Raw genomic sequence first — 21,668 nt, 5'->3', positions numbered from 1 at the left:
TGCTGAGTGGATGGGGGGAGTCTTCCCACAGAGTTCTATTGGAAGGCAAAGGCGCAGCACTACAACTGCGGACCGTGCTGAGTGGATGGGGGGGGGAGTCTTCCCATAGAGTTATATTGGAAGGCAAAGGCGCAGCACTGCAACTGCGGACCGTGCTGAGTGGATGGGGGGGGAGTCTTCCCATAGAGTTATATTGGAAGGCATTTGTGTCATAAGATTTTTTTTCTGTCATCATTTGATTCTCTGCTTTCATTTCCTTAAATCAATAGGGAAGCTCAAGGTTAAAGCATTGGGATTTTTTCTTTCTTTTTTAAGTCGATGTCATCATTTTTTTAGTCACAAGTGCGTAATAATAATAAATCGTTAATTCACACGCTAACGCTCAAGTGATCCGTAGCATCCGACACGACGCAGCTGCGTACATCATTTCATAAATACATAATTTAAAATATACATTTACAATTGTAAACCAATAAATGTTGTGGGTTTACTCTCCAACACATCGGTGTGCTGTACTAGTGTAGTAGTCGTGTATGGAGACGGAGTCGTAGTAGGAAGCAACACGTTTTATTTATATCTTGAACAACACTCACTAGGACTTAACATGAAGGGGTAATGGCCCCTTCCACCCACAACCTGTGGAGGTACAGCCTCCGTGCTATCTATCCTAGCCACTGACCTACTCCTATAGCCCTCCGGCTGGCTGGAGCTAAGGAGGCTGACCCACCGCTGGCACCGGTGGGTCTCTGACCACTGGCCCGTCCAGACCCGGCCCTCAGAAGGACGTCGGGCTGAGGGAACCTCAGGGTCCTAGCCTCTCGACCTCTGGCACCGCACTGAGCCCTGGCCCTTAGAAGGACGTCGAGGCTTGGGGTCCAGGGTCTCGTCTCCAGGTGGCTCCTCGACTTCGGCTTCAGGCGAACTGAGCTCTGCTCTCAGGAGCCCGCCTTTTATACGATTCCCCACCGAGGGGCGGGGTTGTGAGGGATCACAGATCCCCCACAGCCCCCTCCCCTCAGGAGGAGTTCTGGCCACAGGTAGTCCAACCGATCTGTGTTTGTTTATCCCGCTTTTTGCCTAGGGGCAGGGTTCTGGGGGATCACACACACTCCACAGCCTCCACCCCTCAGGCGGGGTCTTGGTCAGGGTTATCAATGACCCCGCTCTGGTAGGTACTGTGTAGCGTGTGTGTGTTTACAGAGTGACCACCACACTAGTAACGAATTGGCATGATTTGTTTCCGTGACAAACCTTACAAATTGGCTGTGTCGGGTGGTTGGCAGATTTAACGACACATTTATATTTACGCGATCTAACCCCCAAAAAAACCTCTATTATGCATAATATTGGTCGCAAAAGCCTACTGACTACGTGTTAAACTGAAGGTTGCTTATTTGGGGTTCCTCTGCAGGCCCCTCCCCTTCCACTTGCAGGCCCCTCCCCTGCTTAAGCCCCTCCCCTGCTTTAGACCCCACCCCTTCCTCTTTTGACTCCTGCTCCTTTCCCTTTAAGTCCTGCGCCTTTCTTGTGCTTGGGTTCCGCCCCCACCCCACCCCCACAAGCCTGAAGTGGTAATGATCTTACACGCTGTTGCTCGCGGCGCAGTTACTTCTCAACACCGCGTCACCACTAACACCCACACCCAAATTTAGTATTGTAGAGGTACTTCCTCAAATGCAAAGCGACACTATCAGAAAAAAAACAACAACAGCCGCTTCGCATTCGCCACTGAGTTGCAGCAGAGGGTAAGTCGTTTATTTAGTTTTTTTTGCCGTCTAAAAAACAAAAGATACGTTCATGAATTGTAACAATGTCATACTGAACCGATCTTTTTAACGCCAGTTATGGTTATGAGCTCTTAATGCGCCTTGAGTGATGTCTTTGTGAGAATCTGTCAATGGAACGCGTTTGTAAATATTTGATCGTGAGAGATGTCTTCCTCTCTTCTCATTGAGGATTTACCAAATATGTAGACCTTAATATTATAAATGCGTAGTTTTACTCTCCTTGTTCAAACGAACCCCTAACGGTAACCTACCCTTTAGCCGTGTCCGGGAAGCGAACTCAAGATCTCAAGGCGCGCATCCCGTTATTGTATTTCTCGTCGTTATCTATGACCACGAGTCGCGTCCTCGTCTTAACTCAGATAAATCTCTTTCCGTGAGTACTGATTTGGGCCACACGCTTTTTGAGATGGATCAAGAGAGAGAGAGAAATCTTTTTTTAACCCGGTTCATTAATTGCCCCCCTGGTCTCCCGTCCGTTACGCCGTCTGATTAGGCGCCGTTTAATTTGAACGGAGCGTCTATGGAATATCGATCAAACGCGTGCATCCTCGCAAATAACATCCATCCTACTCGTGAGCGAGATAACAATGTACCTCCAATGAGCACGGTGGGCTACGTGCGGTGCGAAAGAAGTTCTACATGCATGCATTGTGTACTTTACACTAATAAGCTGACATAGAGGCGAATGCTTAAAAAAATACCCGTGCATGATTCTCAGCACGTGTCACGAGGCGTGGTTGTTACAGAGAAGTACAAAACACCGTTTTTTTTAAATGGTAAGTTACTCAACTCGTACGCGTGAAAATAAACGTTGATTGGAAGAAGTTTAAATGGGGAAAAAATGAAGCGAGGAACAGGTTTGAAAGAGGAAAAAAAACTTTGATTGCAACGGTATCAGTGAACATCATTCAAAGAACGTAATAACGCTTTAATACATAAGAATAAAAAATAGGCCGTAACACCTTCTTACTTGAACATTGTAATATTTATAGCTTGTTTACTTATTACCAAATTCACCTTTTTCCAAAGTTCTATTTTCTAGCGCTGATACCGACTCAAATCTGTTCATAGGGCACGCAATTTGCGAAATTACTGCAATCGGACTTTGCAGACCCCGTGGCATGATTCACAAGAGTTAGGGAGCTGTGTGCCAGTGCCATAGCGAGCAATCTGAAGAAGAAGAAGAGGAAGAGGAAGAAGAGGAAGAAGAAGAAGGATATCTTTCGACTAAGACAATGCAGATAAAGGTGCTACCCTACAAGTATAGTACAGCACTACAAGTATAGTACACTTTCCCACGCCACTGCCGGCATAGGAAGAGCCACTAGAGGGCGTTCTAGACAGCCCCTCTAGAGTAATTTTTGACCTATTCTTCTACGTTGGAAGAGGTAACAATTGCCCACGGTTTCTCCCACCTGCCGACCACACGGCTGTCTGTGCTGTATCCCTTTACGGACACTGTTCAGGTGGACAACAAGGCAGGGACAATTGTCTTGGTAGGAACCTCCTGGATACACCAGCAGCCCATAGGGGATTATTGTGTCCGTCCGTCCGTCGTGCATCCAAAAATGGTAGGGGTGGGGCTGGGTGGAGAGGGGAGGGTGGGGAGGGGCTGGGTGGGGAGGGAGGGGCTGGATGGGGAAGGGAGGGTGGGGAGGGGCTGGGTGGGGAGGGGCTGGGTGGGCAGGGTGGGGAGGGGAGGGTGGGGAGGGGAGGGTGGTGAGGGGCTGGGTGGGGAGGGGTGGGGCTGAGTGGGGGGTGGGAGGGGTGGGGCTGGGTGGAGAGGGTGGGGAGGGGCTGGGCTGGGTGGGGAGGGTGGGAAGGGGCTGGGTGGGGAGGGTGGGGCTGAGTGGGGGGTGGGAGGGGTGGGGCTGGGTGGGGGGTGGGAGGGGTGGGGCTGGGTGGGGCGGGGCTGGTCACCCCGTGGTGCCCTTATAAAACTCAACGTTTCACCTACTCACGCCGGCTTGTGCCCGCCTTCACAGTCGGGCATATTGTGCTGAACACACCACGTGGTGCCGCCGCCGTTGACCCTGGCCATTGACCGAGCAACCAACGTTCCTACCAGCTCCCTCCGCAGGAATGTGTTAAAACAGCTTGCCGCATTTTTATTTCATTTGTTACAACTGCCGCGCCGCGGAGTTTGGAACTGAACGGGCGAACCTCGGGATCGCAAGTCCAGTCTTGCTGACCACGGCAGGACCTTGAGCGAATGTTGTTGCGACAACACTCCGATTGTCAACAACCATATTACGCTATACCACATATGCCCAACTAGCAACGTGCCACGTCAAGGGATCGTCAAATATTCCCCGCGTGTAAACGAGAAATGGAAATTCCACGTCCCCATGGCGGGTGTCGGTTAACCCACAGTACACAGCCGGTGACCGGGTGATGAGTTGCAAAGAGCTCAAGCATCCTCATTGGGATCTCCTCATGTGGTTAAATAAAGGACTTTAACCCGCGTTATAGTTTATTTTTTTCTTTATTTCATAGTTATAGTTTTATTTTAAATTTTAAAAATATATATTTTATTTTTATTTTCTATCTACGTGACTTTACCGAATAAACCAAGAATATGAATTCCTGCAGTCGCGAAAGTTTTAAGCGACTATATAAATCTTTCTTTAAGCGTCCTCTGGTTTAATTATCAGCTGCTCCACACTCGCCGAGGGTCAGTCGCGAAAGTGCCCTGGTGACCAAAAACATCTCGTCAAGTAAGACAATTACGTAAAAACAATATAGCGGCCGCATTTTATATCTTCACAAATACCTTTGTGTAGCCAAAGTGACACGCTTTCTTTGTTATTCGTGTTTAGTTTTTTATCTGAGCCACCGACCACCACGGCCTCTATCTCCGCCACTGCCAAACGCTCTTCACAGAATTGAAGTTGAGACACATTGAATCTTGATTTGAAGCTTTCGTGACTGCAGGAATCAATACTCTTTGGTTCTTTCGGTAAAGTCACGTAGGTAGAAGCATAAAATAAAATGAGAACCAAAGAGTAGAGACACCTTGCTGATCTTGCCGCCAGGCACGGCCGTTTTTTTCCCTCCACGTTTAGAATAAACGTCACACGTTTAGAGTATTTGGCCGCTATATATTTCCACGTGATGATGATGATGATAAGCAACTTGGCTGAGCTATAATTTGTGATGGCTGGGTTGCTTTTGAAAAAAAAGCCGTGTAGCTCAGTGGGCTTTGGCTGGTAAAATAAAACAATATACAGTTCAGTTTCAGTTTAACACCGCTGCCACCAGATGAGCTTCAGTGGCCCTCTGGAACACTTGCACAGAGATCCCGGTATTGGAAAGCCACTGGGAGCGATGCGCTTTTAAATAATCCATATTGAATACTAATTTATTTAGAACAAGGCCGTAATTAAAATATATATTGGGGGGGACACATCCCCCCCAATATTAAAATATGCTCAAAATTCCCCCCCCCCCCCCATTATATTGCTATAAAAAATGTCTATGCTATGTAAATAAAAACAACAATTTGCTAAACCTTGGCCACGATATCTGGACTTGTTTTCATTTAAATCAATGCATAGATTTATGTTTATATGATTGTGGGTGTGGTTGTACTTTATTAATCCCTAATGTCTGCCATTACATGTACAATGAAACAAGAAATGGTAAAAAAAAGTAAAAACAGAGCAATGTAATACAATAATGCACAATTAGACATTAATGTAAAAAAATAATTAAAAGTCCATCCCACGTGTTAGTCAATTTTTTTTAAATATATTTTAGGCAGGAAATGAGTTTTCAAATGTAGATCTTTTTTCTGGGTTGGGACCCCCAGACACCCTGGAAGATTTGGTCACCCCCAATGATGGCTACGACCTTGCTTTAGAACCGCTCCTCCGATTAGCGCGGTTGGCTGTGTAAGGTGCAAACGAAGTTCATACGTACACCACAGCATCTGTCGGACACAAGGGGCCCAACTCTCGTGCCGGTTATTAATTTCATTCTCTTGTCTTCAACCGCATCACCGTGGCCACCATTTGAGGAAGAAAAAAAACACGCGTTCGAACCTTTTGAAGTTACGCCGCTAAAGTGATTGTTCAACTCTCGTTAAAACGCCACAATGAGTGCTTCGAGGCGCTCATACTGTATATATGCTCGCATTTGCTACTTCAAGTTCGACAGCATATTTGTAAAAAATAAATATATATACAGTATAACCGTGGAGTTTTGAAACTACAGTCATACAAAGATGTGTGCACCACAGTTTGTCATTCTACATAGGGAAAACAACAAATACACTTTATAGCCAAAGTAACGCTTTTTTAATACATTTAGTTTTATATGGGATTAGGGGCCGTCCATAAATGACGTCACGCGAATAAAACCAGTCACGAAAGCTTCAAATCTAGAACTATTGTCATTGTAGTGCGTATTTAATGTGCCGCTGCACTCTGATGTTGTAGGAGAAAACATTTATTAGAAAGTCTATTTAATAAAGTAGAACGTGTTGTCTATATTTATTTAAAAGTTGCGCGCTTTGATGTGACGTCACATTTCTCAAACACCCCCTCTCCCCTCCTCGTCACACATCGTCACAAATGTCTGATCCCCCCCTCCCCCCCTTACTGCGGATAAGCGAGATTTGACGTTTAAAGAACGGCATGCGGATATGAACTGAGCGTTGATTTTGACTAAGAGCCTCGTGACTGTCTGGCCCCAAGGCAGCCAAAGGAACGCGTTCCTCCCTCATCACAGGAGCGCTGAGGTCGCATCACCACAGACCACGAGCCCTGAACATCGCAAGCCGGGATCACCATGAGGCCCCTGCCATCATCGATCGCTCTGCTCCTCGTCCTCACGACCCACGCAAGCCACACAGCGGGTAAGACCCGGGTCGCTTTTTTTACGCAGCGATCCGACACGCGTCAGACAATTATCTGTGCTGGCTCTCTCTCTCTGCTTGGATGTCTGTATATGTGTGTCTGTGATCCGTACTCTATCACTCTCAACCTATAATTTGGCAATCTTTGAAATAACGTAATCAGACAGACCATGCGTTAATTGTGTTTTGACCGACCCTCTGTGCTGCATTATATTGTTTACAAATTTGACGAAATCTTGTTCGATTTGATGTGCTTCTCCATCTCTCTGTGTTTCCTCTCTCTCTTAAATTTAGCTCTTCTATACCTGATGATGATTGCTTGCGTTGCAATCGGAACGTCGTATGTATACTATTATGTAATTTTTATTTTATTATTATTTCTTATTTCTACGTGACTTTACCGAAAAAAAACAAAGAGTAATTCCTGCAGTCACGAAAGCACCGAGTCAAATTCTCTCCTTTGGCTGCCACTGTGCCCGTCAGCCTTGACCACAGGATATCATCTCAGCCCACTTTATTTTTCTTGAAGCGTCGAAATGGTAGTCTCCGATCCACGTGATCCTCTTTCTGTCTCGGGCTTACTAACGCTTAAAAAGTATAAACTATTTTTTTATGTTACCAGGTAAGGCCCCACCGAGCTACGTAGCTATTTTTTCAGAAGCGACCTGGCCATCACAAATGATAGCTCAACGAAGTGGCTTATCACCTGGTAATTTAAAGCAGTGGCTAAGTACTCTAAACGCGGAGGACCTGGAGAAAAATCCACGCGACCACGGAGACAGAGAGAGACACGCAAACTCCAAATATACAGCAGCAGGCGTCAGGGTCGGTATCGAACCCACGACCTCCTGCGTACCAGGCGAGGTAGTTAACATCTCATAGCCACCGTGATGATGATGAAAGAGAGACACGCAAACTCCAAATATACAGTAGGGGTCAGGGTCGGGATCGAACCCACGACCTCCTGCGTACCAGGCGAGGTAGTTAACATCTCATAGCCACCGTGATGATGATGAGAGAGAGAGGCAGGCAAACTCCAAATATACAGCAGGCGTCAGGGTCGGGCTCGAACCCACGGCCTCCTGCGTACCGGGCGAGGTAGTTAACATCTCATAGCCACCGTGATGATGATGAGAGAGAGAGACACGCAAACTCCAAATATACAGCAGGCGTCAGGGTCGGGCTCGAACCCACGACCTCCTGCGTACCAGGCGAGGTAGTTAACATCTCATAGCCACCGTGGCTCGCCCAGGTACGTGCGTCTTTGCAAACTCTGTTGAGTGGTTCTTGCCTTTCCTCCACGAGTGGCCACGTCTCTGATTCACCACACGCCATAGCAGGTGATGCACACCGATATACACATGTGTAGTGTACTCCTCTGCACATGTGCAAACAAAACGCTCCTCTTTTTAGGCACGGTGGTTATGTCAATGAAATGTTATGCGGCAGATAATCGATTTTCCGGCGGCTTTGGAGGCGGGGGCACCCGATATTCAAACACCGAATAGTCACTGCATTATCATTCATTTTTACATCGCTTATTTTTGTACGTTATTTTTTGGCATTGTTTTTAGGTGTTGTTATGTTTTTTGTGTGTGTGTGTTTTTTTAAATTGTTATAAAATTGCCATGAATAAACATACAAATCGACACACGTAAATATGCAACTTTAAAAGTTACTGTAATTACTGTAACAATCACGAAGACTCTGCATGGGGTGATGTATATATATACGTGCAGTATTTTCATTGTTTAAGTATGTAGTTTATCATGTACTGTATACAATCTTTAACACTGATCGCCGGACTGGTATGTATCTAGTACGATTGTATTTATGTAGTGTATAATGTAGTGTATAGAACATTTAACACTCAAATCAAGCGTAGCTATATATATATTTTGTCACACGCACATAGTGCCAACCGCAGGAGACTGGCTTACAGCCTTTGGAACGATTTCGCCGGATCAATCCGGGGACTGCCGGACAATGTTGGAAGCAGCCCAGATAATCGTGCGATGCCAGATTATAATCGGTGATGCACTGTATACGTGTCTGTCAATGTATGACCCCTACTTAAATCGGCAATTGAAGTTGTTGGGGTTTTTTTTTTTACAAATGTGCAGCGAGCCTCACGACCAGAAAAAAATCATTGTCACGGTGGATATTTAAAAAAAAATCCATCTAAATATTTTTTTGCAAGTTGATTGATAACGAACTGCATTGGCTAAGGTGTGAATCACGTCCCCTGTCAAGCGTAGTTATCGGCATTTGCGTAACCGGACAACGTAGTGGCCAGGTCACCGCCGTCTGCGTGATCCACGGTGACATCTCTTCGCAAGCATGTGGCTGTAAGTTACTATAAATGAGTCGGTTACTCATTCCATCGGCAAAGTTGAGTTTATCCGAATGCACATGATTTTCCGTTGTGTGAATTCCGAGATACGGTCGTAAGCGATATGTATGCGTGTATGTATACATGGGTAGTGTTAGTCTATAGGCAGTGTTGAGTCTATGGCATAGACTCTATGGGCAGTGTTGAGTCTATGGGCACTGTTGAGTCTATGGGTAGTGTTGAGTCTATGGGTAGTGTTGAGTCTATGGGCAGTGTTAGTCTATGGGCAGTGTTGATTCTATGGGTAGTGTTGGGTCTATGGGCAGTGTTGAGTCTATGGGTGGTGTTGAGTCTATGGGCAGTGTTAGTCTATGGGCAGTGTTGAGTCTATGGGTAGTGTTGGGTCTATGGGCAGTGTTAGTCTATGGGCAGTGTTGAGTCTATGGGCAGTGTTAGTCTATGGCAGTGTTAGTCTATGTGTAGTGTTAGTCTATGGGTAGTGTTGAGTCAATGGGCAGTGTTAGTCTATGAGCAGTGTTAGTCTATGGGCAGTGTTGAGTCTATGGGCAGTATTGAGTCTATGGGCAGTGTTGAGTCTATGGTCAGTGTTGAGTCTATGGGCGGTGTTGAGTCTATGGGCAGTGTTAGTCTATGGGTAGTGTTGAGTCTATAGGTAGTTTTGAGTCTATGGGCAGTGTTAGTCTATGGGCAGTGTCGAGTCTATGGGCAGTGTTGTCTATGGGCAGTGTTAATCTATGGGTAGTGTTGAGTCTATGGGTAGTGTTGAGTCTATGGGCAGTGTTGAGTCTATGGGTAGTGTTGAGTCTATGGGTAGTGTTGAGTCTATGGGCAGTGTTGAGTCTATGGGCAGTGTTGAGTCTATGGGTAGTGTTGAGTCTATGGGCAGTGTTGAGTCTATGGGCAGTATTGAGTCTATGGGCAGTGTTGAGTCTATGGTCAGTGTTGAGTCTATGGGCGGTGTTAGTCTATGGGCAGTGTTGAGTCTATGGGCAGTGTTGAGTCTATGATCAGTGTTGAGTCTATGGGCGGTGTTAGTCTATGGGCAGTGTTGAGTCTATGGGCAGTGTCGAGTCTATGGGCAGTGTCGAGTCTATGGGCAGTGTTGTCTATGGGCAGTGTTAGTCGATGGGTAGTGTTGAGTCTATGGGTAGTGTTGAGTCTATGGGCAGTGTTAGTCTATGGGCAGTGTTGAGTCTATGGGCAGTGTTAGTCTATGGGCAGTGTTGAGTCTATGGGCAGTGTTGAGTCTGTGGGCAGTGTTGAGTATATGGGCAGTATTCTTAGTTTTTTCGGTAAAGTCACGTTGAAGAGAAACAACAAAATAACAAAATATATATAAAACAATAAAAAATTCTCACGACGTTTCGACCATAACTCAAACGGTCATCATCAGGTGTGTCGGTTTGCATAAATTTATTTTGAAAACGGCATATTTATTTATATATATAAAAATAACGTTTGCGTCACGCGCAACGATTGGCTGTTTGCCAGGACTAGTCCATCTATTTTTTTTGAAAAGAGGAGGGGGGAGACGAAATTTGTTTTTATGTATGCTGTCTGAAAGGCACTGTAAGCGTGAACAATCAATCAAGAACTGAAATGATTTATCAAATCTTTCCAATGATTGCTAAGATAGAATCCATCTTCTCGGTTAAAATTGTCTCTGTGTTTGTATATGTGGATAGCCTCATGAACGAATCTCTCATGGAAGCCAGATGGCTTACAAAGAACCTCCGTCTTGGAAAAGTCAATGGCATGTGAGCCTACTGAATTAGAACAATGATCTGCTACGGCCGAGGTGTTGGTCCTACCGTGTTTAAGGTCTGCTTTATGTTCACGAATGCGGTCCGAGATATGGCGTTTGGTTTCTCCAATGTAACTACTACCACAGAGGCAACTTAGTTTGTAGACACCAGGGTATTGTATGTCCGGAATCACATCTTTTACAGACGGAACCAGATCACGGATTTTATGTAATGTGTTGAAACGGACCTGGATCTTGTGTTTATTCAAGATTTTGGAGATCTTTTTTGTGATCCCAGCAATGTAGGGTAAAGTGATGGTTTTGAAAGGCTCCTCAAGAGGGTTCTTCTTCATGGTTTGAGTGATAGCTTTGCGGATTGTATAGTCGGAGTAACCATTAGCCCTAAGAGCCTGGTGTACGTGCTTGAGTTCACTGCTTATGTGTTCCTGGTCGGATATGCATTGGGCTCTATGATACAGAGTCTTGATGAGAGAATTCTTCTGTGATGGATGGTGGTGGGAATCCGGTTTCAGATAAGCATCCGTATGGGTAGCTTTCCTGTAGACAGAGTGGCTCATTGAACCATCAGGTCTCTTTTTAATTAGAACATCCAAAAAAGGTATCTTGCCATCTATTTCGACTTCCATGGTAAATCTGATGGCTGGGTGTATGGAATTGATGAAGAAGAACCCTCTTGAGGAGCCTTTCAAAACCATCACTTTACCCTACATTGCTGGGATCACAAAAAAGATCTCCAAAATCTTGAATAAACACAAGATCCAGGTCCGTTTCAACACATTACATAAAATCCGTGATCTGGTTCCGTCTGTAAAAGATGTGATTCCGGACATACAATACCCTGGTGTCTACAAACTAAGTTGCCTCTGTGGTAGTAGTTACATTGGAGAAACCAAACGCCATATCTCGGACCGCATTCGTGAACATAAAGCAGACCTTAAACACGGTAGGACCAACACCTCGGCCGTAGCAGATCATTGTTCTAATTCAGTAGGCTCACATGCCATTGACTTTTCCAAGACGGAGGTTCTTTGTAAGCCATCTGGCTTCCATGAGAGATTCGTTCATGAGGCTATCCACATATACAAACACAGAGACAATTTTAACCGAGAAGATGGATTCTATCTTAGCAATCATTGGAAAGATTTGATAAATCATTTCAGTTCTTGATTGATTGTTCACGCTTACAGTGCCTTTCAGACAGCATACATAAAAACAAATTTCGTCTCCCCCCTCCTCTTTTCAAAAAAAAAAATAGATGGACTAGTCCTGGCAAACAGCCAATCGTTGCGCGTGACGCAAACGTTATTTTTATATATATATAAATAAATATGCCGTTTTCAAAATAAATTTATGCAAACCGACACACCTGATGATGACCGTTTGAGTTATGGTCGAAACGTCGTGAGAATTTTTTATTGTTTTATATATATTTTGTTATTTTGTTGTTTCTCTTCAACGTGACTTTACCGAAAAAACTAAGAATATGAATTACTGCAGTCACGAAAGCTTTAAATCAAAATTTATATGGGCAGTGTTGAGTCTATGGGTAGTATTGAGTCTATGGGCAGTGTTTGTCTATGGGCAGTGTTGAGTCTATGAGCAGTGTTGTCTATGGGCAGTGTTAGTCTATGGGTAGTGTTGAGTCTATGGGTAGTGTTGAGTCTATAGGCAGTGTTAGTCTATGGGTAGTGTTGAGTCTATGGGTAGTGTTGAGTCTATGGGCAGTGTTAGTCTATGGGTAGTGTTGAGTCTATGGGTAGTGTTGAGTCTATAGGCAGTGTTAGTCTATGGGTAGTGTTGAGTCTATGGGTAGTGTTGAGTCTATGGGCAGTGTTGAGTCTATGGGTAGTGTTGAGTCTATAGGTAGTGTTGAGTCTATGGGCAGTGTTGAGTCTATGGGCAGTGTTGAGTCTATGGGTAGTGTTGAGTCTATGGGCAGTGTTATTCTATGGGCTGTGTTGAGTCTATGGGTAGTTTTGAGTCTATGGCCAGTGTTGAGTCTATGGGCAGTATTGAGTCTATGGGCAGTGTTGAGTCTATGGGCAATATTGAGTCTATGGGCAGTGTTGAGTCTATGGTCAGTGTTGAGTCTATGGGCGGTGTTGAGTCTATGGTCAGTGTTGAGTCTATGGACAGTGTTGAGTCTATGGGCAGTGTTGAGTCTATGGTCAGTGTTGAGTCTATGGGCAGTGTTGAGTCTATGGGCAGTGTCGAGTCTATGGGCAGTGTCGAGTCTATGGGCAGTGTTGTCTATGGGCAGTGTTAGTCGATGGGTAGTGTTGAGTCTATGGGCAGTGTTAGTCTATGGGCAGTGTTGAGTCTATGGTCAGTGTTAGTCTATGGGCAGTGTTGAGCCTATGGGCAGTGTTGAGTCTATGGGCAGTGTTGAGTCTATGGGTAGTGTTGAGTCTATGGGCAGTGTTTGTCTATGGGCAGTGTTGAGTCTATGGGTAGTGTTGAGTCTATGGGCAGTGTTTGTCTATGGGCAGTGTTAGTCTATGGGCAGTGTTGAGTCTATGGGCAGTGTTAGTCTATGGGCAGTGTTGAGTCTATGGGCAGTGTTAGTCTATGGGCAGTGTTGAGCCTATGGGCAGTGTTGAGTCTATGGGCAGTGTTGAGTCTATGGGTAGTGTTGAGTCTATGGGCAGTGTTTGTCTATGGGCAGTGTTGAGTCTATGGGTAGTGTTGAGTCTATGGGCAGTGTTTGTCTATGGGCAGTGTTAGTCTATGGGCAGTGTTGAGTCTATGGGCAGTGTTAGTCTATGGGCAGTGTTGAGTCTATGGGTAGTGTTGAGTCTATGGGTAGTGTTGAGTCTATGGGCAGTGTTAGTCTATGGGCAGTGTTGAGTCTATGGGCAGTGTTAGTCTATGGGCAGTGTTGAGTCTATGGGCAGTGTTGAGTCTGTGGGCAGTGTTGAGTATATGGGCAGTGTTGAGTCTATGGGTAGTATTGAGTCTATGGGCAGTGTTTGTCTATGGGCAGTGTTGAGTCTATGAGCAGTGTTGTCTATGGGCAGTGTTAGTCTATGGGTAGTGTTGAGTCTATGGGTAGTGTTGAGTCTATAGGCAGTGTTAGTCTATGGGTAGTGTTGAGTCTATGGGTAGTGTTGAGTCTATGGGCAGTGTTAGTCTATGGGTAGTGTTGAGTCTATGGGTAGTGTTGAGTCTATAGGCAGTGTTAGTCTATGGGTAGTGTTGAGTCTATGGGTAGTGTTGAGTCTATGGGCAGTGTTGAGTCTATGGGTAGTGTTGAGTCTATGGGTAGTGTTGAGTCTATGGGCAGTGTTGAGTCTATGGGCAGTGTTGAGTCTATGGGTAGTGTTGAGTCTATGGGCAGTGTTATTCTATGGGCTGTGTTGAGTCTATGGGTAGTTTTGAGTCTATGGCCAGTGTTGAGTCTATGGGCAGTATTGAGTCTATGGGCAGTGTTGAGTCTATGGGCAATATTGAGTCTATGGGCAGTGTTGAGTCTATGGGCAGTGTTAGTCTATGGGCAGTGTTGAGTCTATGGGTAGTGTTGAGTCTATGGGTAGTGTTGAGTCTATGGGCAGTGTTAGTCTATGGGCAGTGTTGAGTCTATGGGCAGTGTTAGTCTATGGGCAGTGTTGAGTCTATGGGCAGTGTTGAGTCTGTGGGCAGTGTTGAGTATATGGGCAGTGTTGAGTCTATGGGTAGTATTGAGTCTATGGGCAGTGTTTGTCTATGGGCAGTGTTGAGTCTATGAGCAGTGTTGTCTATGGGCAGTGTTAGTCTATGGGTAGTGTTGAGTCTATGGGTAGTGTTGAGTCTATAGGCAGTGTTAGTCTATGGGTAGTGTTGAGTCTATGGGTAGTGTTGAGTCTATGGGCAGTGTTAGTCTATGGGTAGTGTTGAGTCTATGGGTAGTGTTGAGTCTATAGGCAGTGTTAGTCTATGGGTAGTGTTGAGTCTATGGGTAGTGTTGAGTCTATGGGCAGTGTTGAGTCTATGGGTAGTGTTGAGTCTATGGGTAGTGTTGAGTCTATGGGCAGTGTTGAGTCTATGGGCAGTGTTGAGTCTATGGGTAGTGTTGAGTCTATGGGCAGTGTTATTCTATGGGCTGTGTTGAGTCTATGGGTAGTTTTGAGTCTATGGCCAGTGTTGAGTCTATGGGCAGTATTGAGTCTATGGGCAGTGTTGAGTCTATGGGCAATATTGAGTCTATGGGCAGTGTTGAGTCTATGGTCAGTGTTGAGTCTATGGGCGGTGTTGAGTCTATGGTCAGTGTTGAGTCTATGGACAGTGTTGAGTCTATGGGCAGTGTTGAGTCTATGGTCAGTGTTGAGTCTATGGGCAGTGTTGAGTCTATGGGCAGTGTCGAGTCTATGGGCAGTGTCGAGTCTATGGGCAGTGTTGTCTATGGGCAGTGTTAGTCGATGGGTAGTGTTGAGTCTATGGGCAGTGTTAGTCTATGGGCAGTGTTGAGTCTATGGTCAGTGTTAGTCTATGGGCAGTGTTGAGCCTATGGGCAGTGTTGAGTCTATGGGCAGTGTTGAGTCTATGGGTAGTGTTGAGTCTATGGGCAGTGTTTGTCTATGGGCAGTGTTGAGTCTATGGGTAGTGTTGAGTCTATGGGCAGTGTTTGTCTATGGGCAGTGTTAGTCTATGGGCAGTGTTGAGTCTATGGGCAGTGTTAGTCTATGGGCAGTGTTGAGTCTATGGGCAGTGTTAGTCTATGGGCAGTGTTGAGCCTATGGGCAGTGTTGAGTCTATGGGCAGTGTTGAGTCTATGGGTAGTGTTGAGTCTATGGGCGGTGTTTGTCTATGGGCAGTGTTGAGTCTATGGGTAGTGTTGAGTCTATGGGCAGTGTTTGTCTATGGGCAGTGTTAGTCTATGGGCAGTGTTGAGTCTATGGGCAGTGTTGAGTCTATGGGCAGTGTTGAGTCTATGGGCAGTGTTGAGTCTATGGGCAGTGTTGAGTCTATGCGCAGCATCTATGGATGTTGAACTTCTTTCGCACCCGTATGTAGCCGACCGCGCTAATCGGAGGTGCGAGGGAATGACAACGAACTAAAACACACACAACAATAAGTCCTAAAATAATGAGTGTGTCAATCTAGATGATTTAAAAGTGCGTAGCTCAAGTGGCTTCCTAATATCGGAAGGAAGAGCGTTCCAGACGGCCGCAGAAGCCCGTCTGAAAACGCCGCGCGACGATGCTGCGGCCGCTGCCGCCTTTGTCCGATGGTTGGCAGCCCGAAGCCGCTGCTGCGAGGATGACCACGGGTCAGCGTGACGATGGTTAACGTTCCTTGACGAGATCAGCGAGGTGTTGATTTGTTAATTAATGGCAATAATGCTCATAATTCCATTTACAAAGCGATTTCCATCAAGGATCTCAAAAAGCGCTGCAGTTTCGGCTTGGGGTGGAGCGACGGCGCAGCAGTTAGCACACGACACCCCCAGCAAACATCAGCGGCGGGTAATGCACCAAGCGGTTTCTCCGACCTCGCTTCACCAACCCGCACTGACCAACGTGGTGAAGTATGGTCAAAAGCACGTCAGCAAGAGATCCAATTGGAAAGTTTTACGGGGAATCCGTTTCTTACATCCATAACAATTGGTGAGTCACGTCAATTTTTTTTTTTTTGCAAACGAGACTTATCCTGATCTCTTGGGCTCTCACCTGCTTACGCAAGATAACCCTTAACTTGGTAAGTTTAGCTGCGGTGGAGTGGTGGTGGAGTGGTGGCGCAGTGATTAGCACGCCACGCTGTGGTTTCGGTTCACATTAGTGGCGAGCGATGTTGGAACCGGTCCCAGTTTTTTGCCATTTGTCAACCGGCATACATACACATATATAAATTTACATTGCTCAGCGTGGTGAAGTATGGTCAAACAATCCGCATGACCGACATTGCATATATATGATGTCTTAGTCCAGCACTGGAGTTTCAGATGGTTGCACATTTATACTAATATTATTTTTTTTTTATAATTCCAGCCATTCTCTATATACAGTGAGAGACAAAAGTATTTGATCCCCTGCTGATTTTGTAGGTTTGCTCACTGACAAAGAAATGATCAGTCTATAATTGTTATGTTAGGTTTATTTGAACAGTGAGAGACAGAATAACAACAAAAAAATCCAGAAAAACGCGTGTCAAAAATGTTATAATTTGATTTGCATTTTAATGAGGGAAATAAGTATTTGACCCCCTCTCAATCAGAAAGATTTCTGGCTCCCAGGTGTCTTTTATACAGGTAATGAGCTGAGATTAGGAGCACACTCTTAAAGGGAGTGCTCCTAATCTCAGCTTGTTACCTGTATAAAAGACACCTGTCCACAGAAGCAATCAATCAATCAGATTCCAAACTCTCCACCATGGCCAAGACCAAAGAGCTCTCCAAGGATGTCAGGGACAAGATTGTAGACCTACACAAGGCTGGAATGGGCTACAAGACCATTGCCAAGTAGCTTGGTGAGAAGGTGACAACAGTTGGTGCGATTATTCGCAAATGGAAGAAACACAAAAGAACTGTCAATCTCCCTCAGCCTGGGGCTCCATGCAAGATCTCACCTCGTGGAGTTGCAATGATCATAAAAACGGTGAGGAATCAGCCCAGAACTACACGGGAGGATCTTGTCAATGATCTCAAGGCAGCTGGGACCATAGTCACCAAGAAAACAATAGGTAACACACTACGCCGTGAAGGACTGAAATCCTGCAGCGCCCGCAAGGTCCCCCTGCTCAAGAAAGCACATATACATGCCCGTCTGAAGTTGCCAATGAACATCTGAATGATTCAGAGGACAACTGGGTGAAAGTGTTGTGGTCAGATGAGACCAAAATGGAGCTCTTTGGCATCAACTCAACTCGCCGTGTTTGGAGGAGGAGGAATGCTGCCTATGACCCCAAGAACACCATCCCCACCGTCAAACATGGAGGTGGAAACATTATGCTTTGGGGGTGTTTTTCTGCTAAGGGGACAGGACAACTTCACCGCATCAAAGGGACGATGGACGGGGCCATGTACCGTCAAATCTTGGGTGAGATCCTCCTTCCCTCAGCCAGGGCATTGAAAATGGGTCGTGGATGGGTATTCCAGCATGGCAATGACCCAAAACACACGGCCAAGGCAACAAAGGAGTGGCTCAAGAAGAAGCACATTAAGGTCCTGGAGTGTCCTAGACAGTCTCCAGACCTTAATCCCATAGAAAATCTGTGGAGGGAGCTGAAGGTTCGAGTTGCCAAACGTCAGCCTCGAAACCTTAATGACTTGGAGAAGATCTGCAAAGAGGAGTGGGACAAAATCCCTCCTGAGATGTGTGCAAACCTGGTGGCCAACTACAAGAAACGTCTGACCTCTGTGATTGGCAACAAGGGTTTTGCCACCAAGTACTAAGTCATGTTTTGCAGAGGGGTCAAATACTTATTTCCCTCATTAAAATGCAAATCAATTCATAACATTTTTGACATGCGTTTTTCTGGATTTTGTTGTTGTTATTCTGTCTCTCACTGTTCAAATTAACCTACCATTAAAATTATAGACTGATAATTTCTTTGTCAGTGGGCAAACGTACAAAATCGGCAGGGGATCAAATACTTTTTTCCCTCACTGTATCCACCGAAAGATGGTCTCCCCATGACATGGAATTCTTTAGTGTCATACTTCACTACGCTGGTGAGTGTGGATTGGTGACGGAAGGGAGCGGTGGCAGGACCGGCCACGGTGGCTTGGAGATGTTAACTCTCTCGCCTGGTATACAGGAGGTCGTGGGTTCAATCCCAAACCTAACGCCTTGCTTTATATTGGGAGTTTGCGTCTCTCACCCCCCCTCCCCCCACCCCCCCCCCCCCCCCCCCCCCGTTGTCGCTTGGATTCTTCTCCGGGTCCTCCGGTTTTTCCCTCCACAATTAGAATCAACATCACGCATTCAGAGCATTTGGCCGCTACACATTTTCCACGTGACGATGGGCATCTTCGCTTGAGCTGTTATTTGTGACCAGGTCGCCCCGAGCCACATGGCTCTTCTTCGGTAGAATGAAAGCGAGCTAAATGTTCTTCTATCGCGCTCTGCTCATGTCAGCCACGGTCCGGCATCGGACTCGGGAGGCTGGGTCCTTAGCGCGGCTCCGCTAACTACTGTGCCACCGCTCCTCCTTCGCCACGCATCTTGCTTACTGCGCGGGCTGGGTGCAACACAACGGCGCCGATTTGATGCGGTAAGCCCGACTCCGATACAATCGTTTAATACAACAACAAAAACACAACGATAATTGTTGAAACATGCAAATGAAACAACCCGCCATTGATCATTTACGTGAGTGGCATTTATCCGAAGGTTGCACGCGTGGGTTGCAGGCAGCGATATGCGAAAAGTCCTGGTGCACGTAGATTTCACCAGGGATTACCACCTCGTGTGGTAGAGCTGCTGGAGTTGGTTGGGGGCCGGGGGGGGGCGGGGCGGTTCGTGAAGGTGGAGAATTTGGCTCAGGAGACCTCAGGAGAAAAAAAAAAACCGACAGATATTCATCGACCGCGTGAAACCCAGATCCATTGTACACGCGGCTGTTAGCAGTCCGCCTACACGCATTGTGTGCGGGCGCACTTGGAGCTGATAGGGGTAGAGGGCCTGGCTCAGTTGTCCCTGAAATCCCATTGCAATCGTCGTCAAAAAGAGGAGTTGCTTTCACTCAAAGTGCTTGCTTAAGTTAACTATTTTACCAGGTAAGGCCCACTGAGCTATATGTAGATATTTTTTCAGAAGCGCGACCTGGCTGCCACAAATTATTTCTTCAAAATGGCTTATCACGTGGAAATTTATAGCAGCCAAAGGCTCTAAACGCATGCCTATAAATGTGGAGGGAAAACCCCTGAGGACTTGGAGAAAAATCCCATGCGACCACGGGGAGAGAGACACACAAACTCCAAATATACAGCAGCAGCAGGCGTCAGGGTCGGGATCGAACCCACGACCTCCTGCGTACCAGGCGAGGTAGTTAACATCTCCTAGCCACCGTGATGCTGATGAGAGAGAGAGAGAGAGACACGCAAACTCCAAATACACAGCAGGGTCGGGATCGAACCCACGACCTCCTCCATACCAGGCGAGGTAGTTAACATCTCCTAGCCACCGTGATGATGATGAGAGAGAGAGAGAGAGACACGCAAACTCCAAATACACAGCAGGGTCGGGATCGAACCCACGGCCTCCTGTATACCGTGCCACCCTGGCTGCGCTGTTACAGAAGCATCCACTGAGCGTGGAATCATTCTGTATCGCGCGTGCGTCCGTGGGCACTGTGCAGAATTGTCTTCCAACAAAAAATGATCACATTCCTGACATAATCAGAACAGTGACCAGGAGATGGAACGACAGAGAGTGGTTTCTTGAATCCATCCGTGCAGAGTTGTATCCCCGCTTCTTATGCATAGCCAAAAATCCTAATTTAGGATCCTCCTGAAAGGAGGTCTTGAGAGACAGGGGTGTTTTTCCGAGTAAATAAATGAAAGTATTAATTATTTGTTAATATATATTTTCATTCTCGAGAAGGAATGTTTATAGTTGGATTTTAAACTCATACCTGTATTCAGTGCATAACAGAAGTCCCATTACCACCACAATTTGTGATGCAATGTGGGGTTTATAGGGACGCTTACAACAGCCGCGTATGAAGATCCCCAATTGTTTAAGCAAGGACCTTCTGGCCTGAATTTTACCAACTGCGCCTTCATCAGCAGTCAGTTCCGTCAAACGAAAACAGTGAGCATAATGAGGCACATATAAACATGTACGAGATTCAAGACCTCTACATACATGATCCTTAAACAGAGCATCAGTGTTTGTAAGGTGTGAATTTAACACGCAGTAGTAGGCTTTCGCGACCAATATCTACAATAAAGGTTTTTTTGTTGGGTCAGATCGTGTAAATATAAATGTGTCAATAAACCCGCCACCAACCGACACAGCCAATTAGTAAGGCTTGTCACAGTCGCGTTTCACGACACTTTTATATTGACACGATATAACCCGAAAAAAAAAACCCTTTATTATGGATTTGTTAGTCGTGAATATTTACCCGCGATACATTTCTACGTTAAATGAACCGCCGAAAGAGAGTCGCTCGCAGGTCACTGCCTGGGGTCCCTCTGTGCTGCACTGCTCACAGAACCGGCTTGCACCCGATGAGCCGCTCGGGAATGGCGTCCGACGTTTCGCACCGCGTGCTAGGGAGCCTTTCCGGTCCTAGAAGAAGTTTCTGGAACGTGGAGCGGAGACGTTGGTGGGTGGGGGGGGGGCCTTTATCGTTTCCATAAGGGTCGTGGAGAAACCCCAAAACGCGCCGGGACGGTGGTTCGCAAGTGGACTAACGGGGAACTGAAGTAGAGGAATGAATCACTTTCCCGTAACGCTGCTTATCGATGCGACGCATTTGCGTCGGCTGCAAATATGATGTCCTCCTCATCAGTGACGCAGTAACCACATTATCAGTGACGTAGCAACTACATTACCAGTGCGGTAGTAACTACTTTACTAGTGGTGTAGTAACTACATTATCAGTGGTGTAGTAAACTACATTATCAGTGGTGTAGTGACTACATTATCAGTGGTGTAGTAACTACATTATCAGTGGTGTAGTAACTACATTGTCAGTGGTGTAGTAACTACATTATCAGTGGCGTAGTAACTACATTATCAGTGGCGTAGTAACGACATTATCAGTGGTGTAGTAACTACATTTTCAGTGGTGTAGTAACTACATTATCAGTGGTGTAGTGACTACATTATCAGTGGCGTAGTAACTACATTGTCAGTGGTATAGTAACTACATTGTCAGTGGTCTAGTAACTACATTATCAGTGGCGTAGTAACTACATTATCAGTGGTGTAGTAACTACATTATCAGTGGTGTAGTAACCACATTGTCAGTGGTGTAGTA

General features: G+C 46.0%; 1 protein-coding gene across 2 annotated transcripts in view; it reads left to right on the top strand.

Annotated features, from left to right (window-relative positions):
• Positions 1 to 1,269: 1,269 nt before the first annotated feature.
• LOC116942842 (uncharacterized) overlaps positions 1,270 to 21,668 on the top strand; it is a 42,696-nt gene continuing 22,297 nt past the window's right edge. The window contains exons 1-2 of one of the 2 annotated variants that reach the window (XM_076067498.1): positions 1,270 to 1,745; positions 6,544 to 6,645. In XM_076067498.1, the coding sequence (XP_075923613.1) occupies positions 6,579 to 6,645 (67 nt within the window). In that variant the 5' untranslated portion in view covers positions 1,270 to 1,745; positions 6,544 to 6,578. The remainder of the gene's footprint in view (positions 1,746 to 6,543; positions 6,646 to 21,668) is intronic. The other variant, XM_032955196.2, reaches the window with a different exon arrangement.

This window comes from Petromyzon marinus, chromosome 16 (assembly GCF_048934315.1).
Source record: "Petromyzon marinus isolate PM22_M1 ecotype Great Lakes invasive population chromosome 16, UKy_Petmar_22M1.pri1.0, whole genome shotgun sequence".
In the NCBI taxonomy this organism is placed as follows: Eukaryota; Metazoa; Chordata; class Hyperoartia; order Petromyzontiformes; family Petromyzontidae; genus Petromyzon; species Petromyzon marinus.
This window is presented reverse-complemented; position numbering and strand designations above follow the sequence as displayed.